General features: G+C 34.3%; 1 protein-coding gene across 1 annotated transcript in view; it reads right to left on the bottom strand.

Annotated features, from left to right (window-relative positions):
• Positions 1-491: 491 nt before the first annotated feature.
• LOC140163015 (neuronal acetylcholine receptor subunit alpha-9-like) overlaps positions 492-20,891 on the bottom strand; it is a 174,203-nt gene continuing 153,803 nt past the window's right edge. Inside the window, exons 5-8 of the mRNA XM_072186352.1 lie at positions 15,028-15,230; positions 13,969-14,155; positions 13,217-13,368; positions 492-1,747 (exon numbers count right to left, since the gene is read on the bottom strand). Coding sequence (XP_072042453.1) covers positions 1,158-1,747; positions 13,217-13,368; positions 13,969-14,155; positions 15,028-15,230 — 1,132 coding nt within the window. The 3' untranslated portion in view covers positions 492-1,157. The remainder of the gene's footprint in view (positions 1,748-13,216; positions 13,369-13,968; positions 14,156-15,027; positions 15,231-20,891) is intronic.

The raw sequence follows: 20,891 nt of genomic DNA, 5'->3' as shown, positions 1-20,891 counted from the left end.
CTGTATCGTAATTCTATAGAATCATATTATGCTGATCACTCGCACCTGTTAGAGTGCAATTTGCTTGTAATGCAGGGCGATCTATTCAAAAATTGTATTCCTCTATTGCTATGGTAGTTATTATGACGTCACTTCAACGGCGAATAGGGCTAGGTTTCATGTCACTGTATTATTTAGCAAACATATGCCTTATCCTACCTAGGAAATTGTGCACGAGGTATGACTGGAATTGGAACATAAAATAGTATACGCCTTGTTGTTTACGTATACGATTGTTTTTGCCGTCAAGAAGCTTTATTGATGGATCTTGTTATGCAATAAACTGTATGCCCTAATAATAAGTATTGTCACTCATAAATAAGAGGTGATTCTATTATATATGAATTCATTTGCCGTAGTGATTATGTACCAGGATTAACTACCATAGCAATAGGTAGGGTTTACTTTAACGCACAAAACGCGCGTATTTACGCGTTCACGCACTTGCGGACCCCTTCAAATCAAAGTTCAAAGTCCAACGCGTACAAAATCTTTAAAATGTACGCGTTCAAATATTACAAGATTTGAATATGGAAACACCCAAAATTGTTAAAAACGTCTTAAAAAACCTTTGGCAATGTTTTGGACCCTTCACAATTGAAAGGGCCCAAAAAAATTGAAAATACCCTTTCAGCAAATTGCTTAAAGAATACCCTGGCGAATTTGTTACTCATTATAATTCAATACTTATCACATTGAATTCCTTTAATTTACACTGTAAGCCGTTCACAGCCCTTCCTCAAGCAAATAACTGGATATCATTAATTTAAAATGTCATATGTAAAAAATAGCCTTATGACTTTTATATCAAAGCTAATATCTCTTCGTCTTCTTGTAAACCCTGTCACGTACGAAGCAAACGGCGTTCAGATGGCGCCACCAATTTACCTCCTATTACACCCTCTATTATATATTTGCAATAATATATTCACTGCCGCTTTAACCGCCGGGTTAAACCGGTATGCCGCCCTTCTTCGTCGAATTCGTCACGACGGTAGCTTTAGTAGCAATCACATGACAATCACGTGAGCGTGCAACTCTATCCTGTTTTGACTTTGTGCTCGGTACCTTGGTACTTTGCAAATGAATGTCTTTACATATTTACATCCATATAAATTTCATGTATAGTTCACATGACCTATAATAATGAAGATTGTTGCAAACATCCCGATAATGTAGATTAGCATAAATATTCGATCGATAACCAGCGCTACCTGCTTCCATTCGCTTTGGAATGCTTCATCTTTTTCCTTTTCTGCAAAAATTGACCTGAATAATTGAAACTCCTCCAAAATCTTTTTGAGTATTGATAGTTCTCTGGTTGAATGATAAGAGTTATGTGACTGTGGTCTATGTGTGAGTAACATGGAGCGATTATTTGCTCTGTCCGCCTCTGTACCAGAAGACGAGTCATTTGTATCCACTGGTTCATGGTCATAGATATCGTTCATTTCCATGCTTGTAAATACAGTCTGTTTTTTGCCCGGTGGACGATATTTCATCTTTGGAACAGGATTATATCCTTTCTCGTCAGCTTTAAAAGATACACGACGAAGAAGTAAAATTCTGGATACTTTTCCCAACATAATACGCTTCATCCATTTTGGTACTGGTCTTGTATCTGCTCCACGATGGTGAAGGTTTAGAACAACTACTGAAAAGCTAAGGGACAGTGAGACCATAACCATTGTCGTGGCGTAATATATAGCTGCAAAGAGGAAAAAAGTATATAGTTAATCAAACATTGTTAAGGTTATTAATTATTTTAAACTGTTGTGATTTGGTAGTTCACAGCATCTTACGAATGGTAGTGAGCTTTGGCAAAAACTGCATTGCTCAATTCATAGCGAGCGTGTAGAAGAATTAAAATATCACATATATACTTTTATAGGTGCTGCGGTTCTTGAGTTATGTTGTAAAGAGGGCCGAAACAACAACACTTTTGTAAAACGTACATTACTCATTAACAACAATAAATTAAGCAAGTTTGCAAAGTATAAGATTTGTAGAATGAACTTTTGCAAAACATCAAGGTGTTATTTTTCAATAATATATTGATCTAGATAATGAAAATCGATTTTTAGGTTGCTTCGACCAACAATACCTCGTCTAGCCTTAATCAAACATTGTTAAGATAAATAATTATAGGTTTTCTCCCAAGGTTAAGGCATAGCTCAATTTAGTTCAGAGACGTGTATTATAAATGGAATAGCACCGTCCAAGACACGAGTAAAAAGAATATAAAGAGGTTTCATCTGCCGGGATTCGAACCCGGGACATATGGATTGAAAGGCAATGATGCTTGCAATTACGACATGCGAGTGTTGGATTTGTATTTATCAACAAATACCTATAAAAACATTAAGGGCTGGGGTATGAACGTTTGGACAGTATTTATTGTGGGACATTAGAGCACATCAGACATATCGAATTGCATTCTGAATACGAAGAATGTCATTCTGATATCAAATAATTTAGATTTGTTGAAATTCGCAATTTAATACACATTTTATGGCAAATCATTAAAATTGATATTTTTGATATTTAACAGTACTTGAAGTAAACTTTATAAATCTGATGATTTATACTTAAAGTGTATGTAGGTGGGATAAAAGCCGACGATCAATTCAAAATTCTGACCTTTCGTATTGAAGATATGGATTTTTTTCCCAAAACGCCAAAAAAAATTAGGTCTTTTTGGGAAAAAAATCCATATCTTCAATATGAAAGGTCAAAATTTTCAATTGACCGTCGGCTTTTCCTCCCTGCTATATACACTTTAAGAATATGTCATTAGATTTATATAATTTACTTCGAGGACTGTTATATATCAAAAATTTGAAAAATATCAAATTTTTATAATTTGTCATAAAATTTGTATTATATTGTGATTTTCAAAAAATGAAAATTATTTGATATCAGAAAGACATGCTTCGTATTCAGAATGCAATTCGATAAGTCTGAGGTGCTCTCATGTCCCACAAAAAATACTGTCGAAACACAATAAATGCTCATTTTAGATCCCTTAAGTACATGAAAACAATACCTTTTCGTTTACTTTTCCTTTTATACAAATTTATGACAAAGTTTATTTTCAAATAAAGAAAAATATAAAGGTTAAACCCACGGGTGAGCCGGGATTGCTAAAGAATCCTATAGGAGACAATAAGCTTATAGTATCTATAGAATTGTTGTTGACCAATACACAAGTCTTTTGATTGTAGGTACAAACTCATACATAATACATCTAATACTATCAACAGCTATCAGCTAAACAGTAACAATGAGAGAACATTCCTAAACCACATGACTTGGGATATGATTTGAAATGACTGCCACTTGAGATGAGACTGGTATTTATTCCTAGCAATGTAAAAAAGACACATGTAACAGCCGACAAGTGCATCATTTTAATATGGTTTTACACAACTATATTATGTAAAAGAGTAAGTAAAAAACGACACTTGTATACCAGGTAAATAATTGGGCTAGCTGAATGTATGCATGGCTTATTGGTATTGGTATGTATTGATTTGAACTATCCGTGTGTGTATTGAAAGCCGTTCCCGTGGATAGGAAATACAAACTATATGATAATGGCTGTTACATATTGTGCTTACAACACGACGAATTTATAATACTCAATTTTGGTCTAAAACTAATGATGGAATGGTTTTTCAAATAGTTGTTTTGAATAGGCAGGTGCGGAATGACATCAGCAAATCTTCTGGATCCAATCAAAATTGTTTCCCAAAAAATGGGGGGGAAATGTATATCTTCAATACGAAAGGTCAACACTTTCAAATGATCGCCGGCTTTTCCTGCCAGCTGCATACACTTTAAGTGCATAATCAGTAGATTTATATATTCTACTTCGAGGACTATTAAATATGAAAAATGTTTATAAAAATATCATTTTTTTGGAAATTTGTGTTTATATCGCCAATTTCAAAAACTCTAAATTACTTGATATTAGAAGGTTATTCCTCGTATTCAGAATGTAATTGGATATGTCTGATGTGCACTTATGTCCCACAAACAATACTGTGCCTTTATTAAATAATATCATAAGAACTTGAAATCGAAACTTTATATATCGAGTTTTAAAATAATATGATAAGGAGATTAGCGCGGACTCTTGCGAGTCCATTCATGTTTATCCATTATCATGTTTTGATGAATCCAAGTATGTGAAAATATTGGATCCAAAACAATGATAAAAGTGGATGCTTTACGCCCAATAAATATTTGGTCTCGCGCTGAGTTTTAAAATATTGAACTCGATTACGTAGCTTGACCAACAAATATGGGCTTAATCCATCCGACTTTATATCAAACAAAGCGTCTAAGGTAGCGTGTTTTGTTTTGAAGTGTGACCAATAACCCAATTGACCAAACAAAAGGGAGCAATCGCTTACACATGTCCTTCCTTTGATCGCCCATTGATACATATGTCCCGAGTTTCATCATTTAACCAGTCAGACGTTCGCGTTGAAGTAAAACTGAGCAAGAAATCCAATCGATATTTGCAGTTGCCGTTAAAGTTGAAGTTAATTTCCAAACTTCATTTCTCAAACTCTTTAATAATTGCAAGTATACGAAACTCATGTATCTAATCTACCAGAGGCGCTGCCTTATAAATTATCTGTCTGTGATATTAAGAGGCATTATCTGTTATTTTGGAGAATTTTTTTTAAATATTTGCCACGGTCAAAAAATGGATTTCCTTTAAACTTTTATATTTGATGCACCTTGACCTGAAACAAACACACATGAAATAAATTTGGGAAAAATATCCCCGTTGCCATGGTAACAGCCAAATTTTCATTTTAGGCCTATTTTCACAATTTTGCATTTTTCAGCAGTCAATTTGTCAAGTTTTGAAGCCAGTGTTACTAATATACACAATATATATATACTGTTTTCTTTATAAGGTATGAATAGGTCAAACCTTAGATGCCGCATTGAAAGTATAAAAATAATCACCAGATGTCAGGGTGGGTTATACCATTTATTTGAAATAGGGGTGTTTTTCAATTTTTTCAAAGTATGAAAATATACCAACTTTGTATAGCTCATAAACCATATGGTAGTGCTCCGATTTCAACATCGACCACAGCATGTTGAGATGATACATTGGTCTTATGAAAAGTTACATTTGAGCTTGGGAAAACACATCTGTATATACAGTGTTGCCAGACATTTTCCTATTTTTTTTTTTTTTACACAAATCTCACCTTAAGTTAAATGATGTGAAAATGAAACATCATCCTTTCAAGGAACATTTATTAGAAAGAGAGTTTTATTCATATCAAATTTGATCAGTTATAATGGTCAGTGTTGTTCTAAACCACATGGGTGTTGCCATAATTGGGGTTTTATTGTGATTTGTGGATATTTTCAACTTTTTAAAAGTTATAAAAATACCAAAATGCATTTCTATAATAAAGAAAGAAACATCGACCTCGTCATGTTGAAATGATACATTGGCCATATGAAAAAGTTATTTTGATCGGGGGGGGTAAAACATCAGTTTATACAGTGTTGCCAGATATTTTCATATTTTTTCAAAATTCAACACAAGTCTCGCCGTAAGTTAAAAGATATGAAAATGAAACTTCATCTTCATATGGAACATATCTTTTTAGAAAGAAAGTTAATTTCATATTCAATTTGATCATCTGGGATGGTCAGTGTTATTCTAAGCCATATGGGTGTTGCCATAGCTGGCGTTTATATGACAATATTTAGATATTTCCAGCTTTTACAAGTCTTAAAAATAGTACACACCTTTAACATTATTGTTGAATGAACGCAATATTAAGGTTAAAAATTAACCTAAGAACACTTAGTATGTGAATTTAAATTTTAAATTTGAGTTCGGAAAATATTTCCTTCTATACAGTATTGCCAGATATTATCACATAATTAAGAATTTAACGTATGTTGAGCTTTTTTCAGCTTTTTTCAGCTTTTTCAGCTATTTTTCAGTCTTAAAAATGCCAAAATACCATGGCATGCATTCCTAAAATAAAGATGTGAAAATGAAACATCGACCTCATCATGTTGAGATGATACATCGGTCTTATGAAAAATTTACATTTGAGCTTTCTGTTTATACAGTGTTGCCAGATATTTTCCTATTATTTCAAAATTCAGCACTAGTTTCACCTTAGGTTGAAAATGAAAGTTTATTAGAAAGAAATTTACTTTCATATTAAATTTGATCAGTTGTATAAATGGTCAGTGTTGTTCCAAACCACATGGGTGTGGCCATAATTAGTGTTAAATAGCGAGATGTGGTTATTTTGAACTTTTTACAAGTTTTAAAAATACCAAAATACCATGGTATGCATTCCTTAAAAAATATGTGGAAGTGAAACATCAACTTCACCATGTTGAAATGATACATATTTGGTCTTATGAAAAATTTGCACTTAAGCTTGGGGAAAACATATGTTTATACAGTGTTGCCTGATATTTTCCTATTTTTTCGAAATTTAACACAAGTCTCACCTTAAGTTAAATGATGCGAAAATGAAACTTCACCTTCACAAGGAAAGTTTATTAAAATGAAATTTACTTTCATATTAAATTTGATCAGTTGTATAAATGGTCAGTGTTGGTCCAAACCACATGGGTGTTGCCATAATTAGGGTTTAATAGTGAGATGTTGATATTTTCGCCAGCGCATAGGGCGCTGGTACCTAATTCTGAGATGGGGTTTGTGTACACTAAAGATTAGCTAAGATTATAGCCTTCTTCTATTGGTATGAATTTTTTTTTACTTCTCGTGGTGGAAATGTTTTTGATGTCTGCTAATTCGATTTGCAAGGAAAAGAAAGTATGTTTTGCCGTTTCAACGAACGAAAACGATTGAGTATTGCCAAAGTTATGTTTGAATTAATTATGACTTAAAAAGTTATCATAGGTTAGGCCTACACATAAACATAAACTTGTTCAGCAATCAGCATATCAAAAAAATGACATGGTCAAAGCGGGGGAATGATCACGAGGTCATATCAGTGGACTACCGAGCATAGCATGATGTTTGGTTGCCTGTGAGTGCATAATTGATATGTTGATAACAGATCTAATAATGTTGTGGAATCAAAATCTTCATTATATGGACCACATTGAAGTCAAAGTAATTATCTATCCTATCCTGTATCGTTTTATGGATAAAATTGACTCAAAATGTTATTGATGATATTATTGCTATCTTTAACATCAGTTTTGTCTTTTCAACGGGAAAAAATCCGATTGAAATAAAGTTTTTAGGGGCTAGCTATAATATTGAACAATATATCCCATATTTTGACATGCACTTATAGGAAATAAATAAATTATTGTCTTACTTTATAAATGATAAATACTGTAAAATGACACATAACTAAAGTGAGGCCAATTTCTATCTTTTTTATTTGATTCATAAAATTACATTCAACAAAATGATTGAAGACTGAGAAAACACACAATGCAGACTACAGAATGGAGTAGGTAAGATGCCATGTCCATAGCTTTGCAGGAGTTTCGGACTAACAATCAACACATTCAAAAAATACAGTTTAAAAGTGAAGATTGTAGTGAATGATCAGTCCTTTATCATGTGCTTGCCACTATCTACTTTATAGTAAACTATACATTGCGAAATAATATAAAATTATTTTAAAATAAAATGTGCATGTAAGTTGAATTAACATAGCGAATTAACTAACAACTGCAGTGTATTTCTTGATTTTTATAATAAGCATGGGTAAAAAGCAGTAAAGACAAAAATACAGAACAATTTGGAGTAATGAATTAAAGAGTTGACAGGAGTTATAGGAGTTAATGTGTTTTGCTGTTTCAGTGTGCATGTTCTCACCATTGATGGTTTGGTGAACTGTCATGTAACATGGATGTAAGCGTGATCCTAAAAATGCCTTTCACGGTGACCCAAACTATTTACAAGACCTCTTCTGCATTGAGGCTGGCCTTCCCTTTTAAAGGGATTTTTTATTATAAGTCATAAGGGTTCAAATAGCGACGTTTTCACATATTTTTTGTGGACCTGAGAGCACATCAGACATATTGAAATTTGCGATATAATACAAATTTTTATGGCAAATGATTAAAAATTGATATTTTTGAAATTTAACAGATCTCAAAAGTAAATTGTATAAATCTAGCGATATGTGCTTAAAGTGTATGTAGCTGGAATGAAAAGCCGTCCATATGAAATTTGACCTTTCGTATTGTAGATATAGATTTTTTCACCAAAACACCTAAGGTCTTTTGGGGAAAATCTATATCTTCACTATGAAAGGTCAAATTTTTCAATTAACATTAATTAATTGATTAGTGGTCGGCTTTTTATCCCAGCTACATACACTTTAGGTACACATCATTAGATTTATTAAATTAACTGTAATGTCAAAAAATAAAAAAAATCAATATGCATAATTTACCCTAAAATTTTTATTGTATCGCGAATTTAAAAAAAATCAAAATTATTTTATATCAGAAGGACATTCCTCGTATTCAAAATGCAAGTTGGTATGTCTGATGTGCTCTCAGGTCCGACAAAATACTGTGCAAAGGTGGGTGACCAACCCTTAAAATACAACACAGAAAACATCAAACATGTATACTTTAAAATATACATAAAAGCCATAATGTTTTTACCAATATACACATACTAGCTAGTCTAAAATAAATTAAAATAACATAAGATTGTTACATTGCAAAAAGATGCATATAAGAGTAAGATACTGTTTAAATTACGCCTACCCCATATTATTAAAGCACACATCCCAACTATACTTGCAAAAAAGATATGGGGAAGAAATGGGCAAAAAACTATATAGATCCAGCAAATGTCTCGAAAGATATGAGAATAGTCAAAGACAATAACGCACAGAACCTTTTCACAGCCAGACAAATTAATGTCCAGTTACCTTTCCGAGAGGAGCTCGCAAAATAAAAAATCACCAAATGTTGATAAAAGTTGTCTGAGGAAATATCCGTTTCAAGTAGAAAAAGAGGACTACTGGGCACAGTATACCTATGACATGACCCCGGAGGTGGTTCTCCCTGGTTAAAGGTATACGGGGATGTGCTACGGTTTTGGGGGTACCTTAGCAATTTTGGTATGTCGATTGGTGGGTTTGCAGTGGAGACAATACACCAAATTGGGTGCATTAAGGCAAAAGTGCCCATAAAAGCGCCAAATTAGGACAAATTTGTGTGCTTTTTGTGAAAAATTGGAATACTATAGCTTTAATAAGGTGTCATTTTAAAATGTATCCACATTTCACTATTAACTCCATTTATAGTGGCATCATCCATGTGGTTTATTCATGGCAGCGATTTAAACAATATAAATCCTAAAGTGAGACATACGTTGAATTTTGAATATATGTGATAATAACTGGCAATACTGTATAGAAGGAAATATTTTCCGAACTCAAATTTAAAATTTAAATTCACATACTAAGTGTTCTTAGGGTAATTTTTAACCTTAATATTGCGTTCATTCCACAATAATTTTAAGGATGTGTAGGCCCTACTATTTTTAAGACTTGTAAAAAGCTGGAAATATCTAAATTGTCATATTAAACGCCAGCTATGGCAACACCCATATGGCTTACAAATAACACTGACCATCCCAGATGATCAAATTGAATATGAAATTAACTTTCTTTCTAAAAAGATATGTTCCGTATGAAGGTGAAGTTTCATTTTCATATCTTTTAACTTAGGGCGAGACTTGTGTTGAATTTTGAAAAAATAGGAAAATATCTGGCAACACTGTATAAACTGATGTTTTACCCCCCAGATCAAAATAACTTTTTCATAAGGCCAATGTATCATCTCAACATGACGAGGTCGATGTTTCTTTCTTTATTATAGAAATGCAATTTGGTATTTTTATGACTTGTAAAAAGTTGAAAATATCCACACCTCACAATTAAACCCCAATTATGGCAACACCCATGTGGTTTATCTGGCAACACTGTATAAACTGATGTCTTACCCCGCCCCCCAGATCAAATTAACTTTTTCATAAGGCCAATGTATCATCTCAACATGACGAGGTCGATGTTTCTTTCTTTATTATAGAAATGCATTTTGGTATTTTTATAACTTTTAAAAAGTTGAAAATAACCACAAATCACAATAAAACCCCAATTATGGCAACACCCATGTGGTTTAGAACAACACTGACCATTATAACTGATCAAATTTGATATGAATAAAAACTCTCTTTCTAATAAATGTTCCTTGAAAGGATGATGTTTCATTTTCACATCATTTAACTTAAGGTGAGATTTGTGTTGAATATCGAAAAATAGGAAAATGTCTGGCAACACTGTATATACAGATGTGTTTTCCCCAAGCTCAAATGTACCTTTTTCATAAGACCAATGTATCATCTCAACATGCTGTGGTCGATGTTGAAATCGGAACACTACCATATGGTTTATGAGCTATACAAAGTTGGTATATTTTCATACTTTGAAAAAATTGAAAAACACCCTATTTCAAATAAATGGTATAACCCACCCTGACATCTGGTGATTATTTTTATACTTTCATTGCGGCATCTAAGGTTTGACCTATTCATACCTTATAAAGAAAAAATCATATTTATATTGTGTATATTAGTAACACTGGCTTCAAAACTTGACAATTTGACTGCTGAAAAATGCAAAAATTGTGAAAATAGGCCTAAAATTGAAATTTGCCTGTTACCATGGCAACAGGGATATTTTGCCGAAATTTATCCCATGTGTGTTAGTTTGAGGTCAAGGTCCATCAAATATAAAAGTATAAAGAAAATCTATTTTTGACCGTGGCAATTATATTCTCAAAAATAACAGATAGTTCCTCTTAAGTTGTGGGCAAATATTACTGAACAACTAGCTCGTAGTTTGCAACCATTTGAGCCAGCAAAGCTTAATTTCACCAGGAAAACCAGGACACTATTGCCACCATTCTAACCTTGCATCTTTCATGCCGTATGTGATTCCAGTTATACTTGGTCTGACAGAAAAGTCGTAGATTATAGGTTTCAAGAAATCTAGTATTAGCATTTCTTGCAGGCCTCGCTCTGTAATTGAAATCTAAGACTGGACAATTTGGTCACCTAAGTGACCTAGCCATTATATACAACAGAGTGACATAATACAGGTAATACTAAACGTTCACGAACTAGAAGCTACTAGAGGCCGTAATGGAAAAGTACATTGATTGCCTTGCCTTGATCAGCTCTTGGAGTTATGCCATTTGTTCAGCTGCAGAGTGGTTATATTAAATGACTATTTTCTCAAAAAGGTTGTACTTGAAATACTCGATGAAAGATATTTTGACACTTTTCACAAATGTGACCATTGTACTTTCATTGCATATGCCTTTCGTTTTTGTTCTTGTTGTTTCACAACTTTACTGTTGATGTTTCAGAAATCTAGTAGTCCTGAGAATAGTAGCCACGACCATCAGCCATCAAAACAAATGTATTTATTTATTTATTTATTTATTTATTTAGTTAGTTAGTTAGTTAGTTAGTTAGTTAGTGTAAAAATGTTCTTTGTTTAATGTAAAAATGTTTCATAGTTGGCGTGTAAAGCCAGACTTCTGATTTTCATTTTACGTTTTGAACGCATTATGAACGGAATATCTTTCCATCATTCTAATTTAATTACTTGATTTCATTTGATCTGTGGGACTGTATTATGATTTTTCTATTTTAATGAGCCTTACTGGTTTAGAGCATTTAGTCGCAATGGTCTTCGCTATACCGTGAATTCCTAGCAACCAACCTGTTTGTTTTCAACTGAAAATCGTAAAGGTCGCCCTCTTTATCTTTAACTTTTAAACCCTTAGAACAGAAATATATTAATCGATGGCGATAATAACAACGCTGCTTTAAGTCGGTTAATTTCTGATTTCTTATGTTTTAAGGGAACAGGCAGTTTTGTCAAAATCTGTCCTCAAATTAGGTAGCCACTTATTTTTTTTTTAAATAAATACCTTACGGAGAAAAGCCATGGTGCATCTAATAGGTGAAGGTCTACGGACTTTAGTAATAGTTTTACTCTGAATTAAATGGAAACCTGTGTTGCAATTGTTCGAGCTCCGGTGACAACTCGGGCATATTGTATTTAGGTATGATTGTGTTCACTGGATATCAATTGTTAATTACACCTAGCTCTACAACGGCGTTATATTGTTTTTCAAAGAAAAAAAGTATAAGGAAATTAATGCCTGTCACTAGCTGGAGCTGGAACAAATGATTTGTCAAATTTCAATTCAATTTGGACAGCTTACTGTCAACGGAGTTTTTTTTTAACTTGGTGATTTTCAGTACTTCACAAAAATCAATTACAAGTATGCAATACTTAATTACAATAAATAAAAGACAATGAATAAAAGACAATATCAAACTCGATGCCTCATTACTTACAAATGGATGCCTGAATCTAGCACAAACCAGATGACATAATCTGACCTATGTGACCTTAGAACTTAAGACTTAGAAGTCTCACCAAACCACGCAAGTCATTATGCAAACTATACACTAAGATATGTTATTGATTGTTAAAGAGGTTTTTTTTTTCAGTGAAAATGTCAGAATATTCCACAATATTTCTAGCACTGCCTTAAGTAAAGTACAGCCCTGGAAACCTAAAGGAGAATGGATGGTGCATTTAGGGATGCCTTGAGTTTATTTAGTCGATAGAGTTGCCTGTATGTTCATTTACCTATAGGTTGGTCCGTATAAAGGAAACTTCCATGGTCCAGACCTATATAAAATCCACTAGCCAAGCCAAGCAAGTTATAGCCTATATGCTGTTAAACCATAACATAATTAGAGATTGTCGGAAGTTGAGCATAAAGTACATTGTATAGACTTGATTCGCTTGTGATATAGAGAAAATTAACAGTAAAACACAAACGTAAGGCAACATTTATGTACTAAAAATTGTTTAAAAGCACTTTTTAGATAAAAAAATAACGTGAATCCCTGATGTGATAAACAATTAATGTACTTCATAAACTTGCAAGAAATAAAATAAGAGATATTGATGAAAATCATTGCATTGGGTCTACATTGGGTTTACATGTGTCTCAAATTAGCACATTAAGGTGCAACATTTTCCTGGAGGTCACCTGTAGTTAACTTCATACCTACCTACAATAGGGACAGCACCGGAAGGCGGTAGTAACTCGGCAACTAGGAGCAGAAACACTGTCAGTGACAATAACACGGTGATACCAAGACTGATTTTTTCTCCGGACTCAGCGGGTAGGAAGAAACTAAGCAAAGTTGTGGCAGATATTAAACTGTCATATGAAAAGATAAAGAATAAACAAATCGAGAATAGAAGAATATTTAACATTATTAAACTGGAATTTGTCGACTGCATTGAATGTTTCGTTGTGTTTTGACAATGAAAATTAAACGCATGCTCATGTAATTGATTGACAACATCAATAAAACATAAAAAAATAGAATACTCAACTTTCTATCTATCGTGTCAACTTTTGGGATAGATTTTTACGACAGGAGTTCATAACAATTAGCAAGTTTTTAGCGGGTTCGACGTCGGACAAGTTAAGAACTGTCAAGCTTTCGTCATGAGTAGCTGTGACTTGTTCAGAATAAATTACCCAAGAATGAGACATGTAGGCCGCCCCTTGCCTACTGATGGCTCTGAAAAGACCCGTTAACTAAAGACTGTCCCTTGTCAACAGAGGACAAGCAGACATCGTCTATCTGCTAATGTAAAAGGTTTGGTGGCTCTGAAAAGAGCCGTTCACTGAAGATTGCCCCTTGTCAACAGAGGACAGACAGACCTCGCCTATCTACTAATGTAAAATGTTTGGTGGCTCTGAAAAGAGCCGTTCACTGAAGACTGCCCGTTGTAAATGGTTTTTTCTTACCTGCAAGGCATTATGAGGTAGAAGACAAAATAGGTAGGAACTCTTCGTAATGCAACTGAATACTCTACATAACTGTAGGCTTCTAATGGGTCATCTGCGTATATCCTATATTCCTGTATTCTATTCGATACATTGAAGCTGATAATTTCCCATTCACCAGAACTACGAAGGTATAATTCGGCGGATCCTGGGCAAGAAAAGGAATAAAGAAAGACAAATCATTTGTTACAGCGATACTTGGATGTAGACACTTCTGTCAGGCAGAAAATAAAAAATCACGAGCATTTTATTGAGCCAAAATTGCAATAAAAATCCGTATCACATAGTTCTGATTTTTTTGAGGGGGGAAAGTAATAGAGTGAACAACTTCTCTGTCATGTTCAGATCTTATTATTGTATGAGGACGGTGAGGGCGATGACTCGGTGAGGATGCCAGACGGTCAGGTTGCTACAAAAACAAAGACTATTGCTTTTCAATCTTACTGTTCACAACTTCTATATCGCTAAGGATACATCCTGGACTTAAAGAGCTTATCCATTTGGTAAGTGATACGTTCCAAGCGAACCATACTATCATACGGCAGCTTATGGTGTCAAGTATTATTATTTAATTACAATTGCCGCGACAGCAGCAAGTACGATAGTCGGGTCTATTTTCCTGTTTCTGGATGCCCTCAAAAAACTGGACAATGTTCAACTGTTCAATGTTCTTGCAATTTCACATTTCATAACATTAAAGCAACGGCTATGAGTAGGATCACTGTAAATGTTCTGAGGTTTTGCTAACACCAAACCAGAATCAGCCAATCCCAGGTACATTGACCGGATAATCAGCCAATCACAAGCTTGACGTACGTAGTTGTGATGAGTATTAGCAATATTAGAAAAGGTAGACAACGACAACAAGTTACCCCAAAAATAAGATCAAGGCTTCATGAAGCCTTGACGTAAATGTAAATAAAGTCTTGAGATAAATGTTTGTGCAAAGCTATAATAACACACAATAGCTGGCCTGTCATGTGTTATTAAAGTGCTTAAACAAAGAATCCATATACATACCACTTCCATTTAGTAATATTTCATCGGTTGTGTGCTGCCAGGGGCCAAATACAACTGAACACGTCTGGAAATCAAACGGGAAGTTTGTAACATCCATAGTGCAGTGTGTTTTGATGATTGCTGGTGATTGCCATACCACGCGGCCTGTGTAAAAAACGCTGCATTGAGAATTGGCAGTATAGTCTTCGTATCGACTTCCAGCACTTAATAAGAAGAAAGAAAAGAAAGCATAATTAGTGATAATCTGCATGAAGTGTAATTGTTTTATCCCATGCTACATGTGATACCGGCGTGGTGGCCTATTGGTTAGAGCGTCCGCCTCACGATCGGGAGGTCGCGGGTTCGAATCCCGGCCGGGCCATACCAAAGGCTTTAAAAATGGTACCTACTGCCTTCTTGCCAGGCGTTCGGCATTGAAATAATGGAGTAGGGAAAGTTAAACACATGGCTACCCGTGGACTAACCCCCTGCTGTAGCTTTTCTGCTTGCAGACATGTGGCCTAGGGTTATGAAACGGAGATAGGCGCCGCCCAATGGGCCGAAAGGCTTGGGAAGGATTTAACTTTTTAACTTTAACATGTGACTGTACTATACTTGTTTGTACGATAATTTGTTTGATTTTTCACAAAAGGATGAATTTCATGACAATATATAGGCCTAATTTCTGTGTTTTAAATGAAGGAGTTGTGGGCATTACTTGATATCAAAGTACTAATAGTTTTGTTAGCTGACCATAATAAAGGCAAAATATCATAGACATTAAACAGCCAAGTCATTCTCTTTTCGTTCGTCTCTTTATACAATGTAGTGAGTTCAGGGTAAAAATATAATTATTATATGCAATTATTATGAATTACATTAAGGGAGGTGTTATGAGCGTGAACCTGGTTTGGATGCAGAGGGAGTGTGCCTGTAACAGACACAGCCACCAGAAAAGGACCAGCTCAGATCGCGCGCCAAATAAGCTCACACACCATGTTAAACTATTGTATCCCTGCAAGTATAGTACTGACCAAGTCCTAACACCTCAATGAAATGGATGCTATAACGTACCCAATCAAGCGAACATATCAAGGTCATATCAGGGCGTTATACAAAGAATGGTCAAAGGTCAACGTTTCCAAAGAAGTATAGTAATAGATGTAGACACAAGCTTTCGTGCGGGAAACATAAACACATAGTCGTCAGTCGTGTGGTTTTTATGAGATTTGATACGGCGCTGAAGTCTATTGGCTGTCCCAAAATCAGTACCAGACCCGGTTTCCAGACGGCAATGTGTGTGTTGTTACAAGGAATGCAAACTCATTTTATCAATGAGTGAACCACATAGAGGAATACGACATCTATCGTGAGCCAATCTGCATTCTGTTGCCTGCAAAAGCCGACGATCAGGTAAAATTTCTAAAAGCAGCGTGACTAGATATTTGCGTTAATTTCATGATACGTGTAAAACGCATTGAAAACGCCAAATTGCAGTCATAAAATATATAATATTAGTAAATCACCCAATCGAATGTTAACGTAGGTATGTGGAAAAGAACTGCAATAACAATAACAAACTATGTGCCCAAAGAGTTGTCTTTGGCATGTCGCTTTTGAAATATGACCAAAAATATCAAATTTTGGAAAAACGCCCCAAAATTTAAAACAAACACGAACCTTCCAAAATAAATATATATTAGCACTCGGCGGCCCAGTCACTACCTGCCGCTGTGATTTGGGGTAACTCATTGCTTCCCCTCTCCAGATACCGGAACTTCAAGGTCGCTCATACCCCAGCCCTTAACGACAACACTTATTATTCAAAACATTATGTCACCACTCTGAAATGAGACATAACAATGGAGAAATTGGGTCTTGCCAATATACGAGTATATCACTTATCATGTGAGGTCAGTGAGGACCAAACTTTTACCCAAATTGTGTTGGTAAATGGATTAATTCGGATTCTAACATCTCCATTGTATTGGGGTTAGTAATTGGGGTAGTAATTATGTGTCAATCCTCTTTTAAACTCACAAGATATTGGGAATATTATTTGAACTTGATTTTATTTGAAGGACATGTTCGTGGAGAGACGTTAGAATCAGCGTTCCGTCTGCGCAGCTCAACTTTCAAAAGACGTAACTAGGTCTCACCATTTTGGCACAATTCTATCAATCCGTATAACAAACGTGTTTATCAAACAAGATATATTGCTCTGCATGGACATTGATCTTCATGTTTGTTCCATATCATTGTGGTCTTGACGTCATCATATGTTTGCTTTGAATTGTAAGTTTATCTGCTACACATGCACCACTGTTCAAACCAGCGTTTAATTACATCAAAACTACAGACTGTATGTACTAGAAAGCTATCAACTTATGTGACTTCAATTCTCTTAATTCATGATAGTGTGACATACATTTACAATGATACGAGATTAGTGTAAGTCCTTACATGTGACTTAAAGGCCCATTCAGTGATTTGCTAATCCGGACGATCGTAAAAATCATCAAATGTTAGATTCTGGTACCTTTGTCATTGTCATAGATGTGCTAACATAGCCTGCTAGTGGTTCAGCCGAAAGCCGTGTATTTAAGACAAAATAAGACATTTTATACGAATCTGTAATTTAGATACTGACAGTATCTAAATTAGCTACATATATTATGAATGGGGCTTCAACTTCGTCAGTACTACTGTTTTCTTCGTTTTTTGCCAAATCTGTCATTTCAAAAATACCAAATGACAATTTGAATGACTTATCCTTCACTTTTAAGCAATTTATACACAACTTTATTTTTTTACACTTGCGCTGGGATTAATGACTGGGTCTTTAAGGCTGTGGTGGACAACAAGCGACTGAGGCAGGAAAGACGTAACTAGAATGAGATGAATGGCTGCCAGATGTATCATTTCACTTTAACCTTCTCATCACCATTGAAATAAGCAAATGTTACATCACTTTTTATTTTATAATCTACTATGCTGCACACAATGTTCTCCTATTCTACGATTATTATCGAACATGTTTATGTTTATGTAAGATTTTTAAATCTTACATAAAAATCTTACATAAGCATTATCCTTTAAACATGTTAAAACATGTTTAAGGGTAGACGAGGTATTGTTGGTCGAAGCAACCTAAAAATCGATTTTCATTATCTAGATCAATATATTATTGAAAATTAACACCTTGATATTTTGCAAAAGTTCATTCTACAAATCGTATACTTTGCAAACTTGCTTAATTTATTGTTGTTAATGAGTTATGTACGTTTTACAAAAGTGTTGTTGATTCAGCCCTCTTTACAACGTAACTCAAGAACCGCAGCACCTATAAAAGTATATCTGTGATATTTTAATTCTTCTACACGCTCGCTATGAATTAAGCAATGCAGTTTTTGCCAAAGCTCACTATCATTCATAAGATACTGTGAACTACCAAATCACAACAGTTTAAAATAATTAATAACCTTAAAGGATAATGCAGAATTGTTTACACCCAAATAATGTGTACGAGATAGTAAAAACGTAAATAATGGGTGAGGCTCAGCCGAACGCATTTTTACATATTTAAAGGTTTTAACTGCCGAGGACACGTTAATTTAGTATAGAGGATAATGTTACACCCTTTATTTCTATTCAATCACACAGAATAGTGCGACTTAAAGGGGTGTTTATAAATGTGTAGAATGTGTTATATTTAAAACATTTATTGCAGAAAAATGTGCTTTCACGTAACACGTAATTTCCAATAATGGGTCGTGAGTGTATAGAATTTATATTTTATATCATTAGATGATATTTATATTTCTAATAGAGGCATGACGTCACAATTGGGCTGTATCTTTGTGGCATGTAAGAGTTACATGCATGGTCACTGCACCTGTTGCACCTGGCCAACAGTTCACCGTACTGTCTATCAAACACACAAGTCAAAGTAAACACACAACACACACACAATTATTGTATCATAATAAACAATTTAAATCACTATTCACGTTGGATGTTTATAAATGATTATGAAACGTGCTCGATCAATGAAATGGTAAATGCACATGACAATGGTTTTGGAAGCCATACCCATGATATCAGGTTTTTAATTGGTCTCGAAAGTACTACGCATACCATTAGAGTAACGCAAGTCCATGACTTCTATGCCAATCCAGTCGCAATGATATGATACTTATACGAATATACGTGGGCAATAAACTAAACGAGTCAACGATGCCATGTCCTAGTGCGATTTTATTTTGCACAGCTTGGTGTAGCAGGTTACTAAGTAGATTATCCATGCTAGAAGACACTTGAACAAAAACACTGATGTAATTAGAATAGACACTGGCACAGTTTCTTAACTAGAGCAACTTATGCAAGATCCTCAACTTAAAAGCTTAAATGCTACACAAGCTCGGGGTATTCCAAACAATTCCAACCGTTTTGTAATGTTCTCGACTTACTTCATATTAATGCTACAAAAAGGACAGCGTCACGTTTACGCAAATAATTCTTGTAAATTCCATTATGTCATAAACGGGTCAAACAATACAAATCCCTAAAATTCAATTGATTTGATGAGAGCACAGTAATTTAAGAATGCTTTAACAGCTCAGTTGCATAGCTTTTGGGACTCCTCTCCAATAAAAGCCTTAAATCTATATTCATTCACTGAGTATTCATATTCATTTATCTATTTTTTGTAGTTACTATTTATGGTTATTATTCCATTTTCACATATGTGCAGGCCGGGGCAGAAAACATTTTTAAAATCTTTTTTCACGTATGTGCAGATGAAGATGATTTATTTAGAAAGATGCTTTACATTGTACAATAACGAAAAGCATACACATACGGTCATGACAGTTATTGTATCATACTAAACAATTTAATTCACCATTCATATGATGTATATAAATGAGTATGAAATGTGCTCGATCATTGAGATGGTAAATGCACATGACAATGGTAGTTGAAGACAAAATAGTCAACTGTGATTAGAAAATAAGAGTTATGTAATATAATTTTCATACTTTTGACATAAATTTGATTTGCAAGTCATACTCATAAGCTTATATTTTAATCGATTGTTAATATCCCATGAAACATCTCAACAGTACCACGCATAACGATAGAGTAACGTAAGTCTATGACTTCTATGCTTTAGTCACAATGATATGATACTGAACGAATATACGTGGGCAATAGCATGCTTATAAACTAAACGATTCAACGATGCCATGTCCTAGTGCGATTTTATTTTGCACAGCTTGGTGTAGCAGGTTACTAAGTAGATTATCCATGCTAGAAGACACTTGAACAAAAACACTGATGTAATTAGAATAGACACTGGCACAGTTTCTTAACTAGAGCAACTTATGCAAGATCCTCAACTTAAAAGCTTAAATGCTACATAAGCTTGGAGTATTGTAATGTTCTCGGATTACTTCATATTAATGCTAGAAATATGACAACGTCACGTTTACACAAATAATTCTTGTAAATTTCATTATGTCATAAACGGGTCAAACTATACAAATCCCTAAAATTCAATTGAATTGATGAGAGCACAGTAATTTAAGAATGTTTAACAGCTCAGTTGCATAGTTTTTGGGACTCCTCTCCAATAAAAGCCTTAAATCTATATTTCTACTGAGTATTCATATTCATTTATCTATTTTTTGTAGTTACTATTCATGGTTATTATTCCATTTTCACATATGTGCAGGCCGGGGCAGAAAACATTTTTAAAATCTTTTTTCACGTATGTGCAGATGAAGATGATTTATTTAGAAAGATGCTTTACTTTGTACAACAACGAAAAGCATACACATACAGTCATGACTGTTATTGTATCATACTAAACAATTTAATTCACC

This window comes from Amphiura filiformis, chromosome 10 (assembly GCF_039555335.1).
Source record: "Amphiura filiformis chromosome 10, Afil_fr2py, whole genome shotgun sequence".
Lineage (NCBI taxonomy): Eukaryota > Metazoa > Echinodermata > Ophiuroidea > Amphilepidida > Amphiuridae > Amphiura > Amphiura filiformis.
Note: the sequence above shows the minus strand (reverse complement) of the source record. Positions and strands in the feature narration are given on the sequence as shown.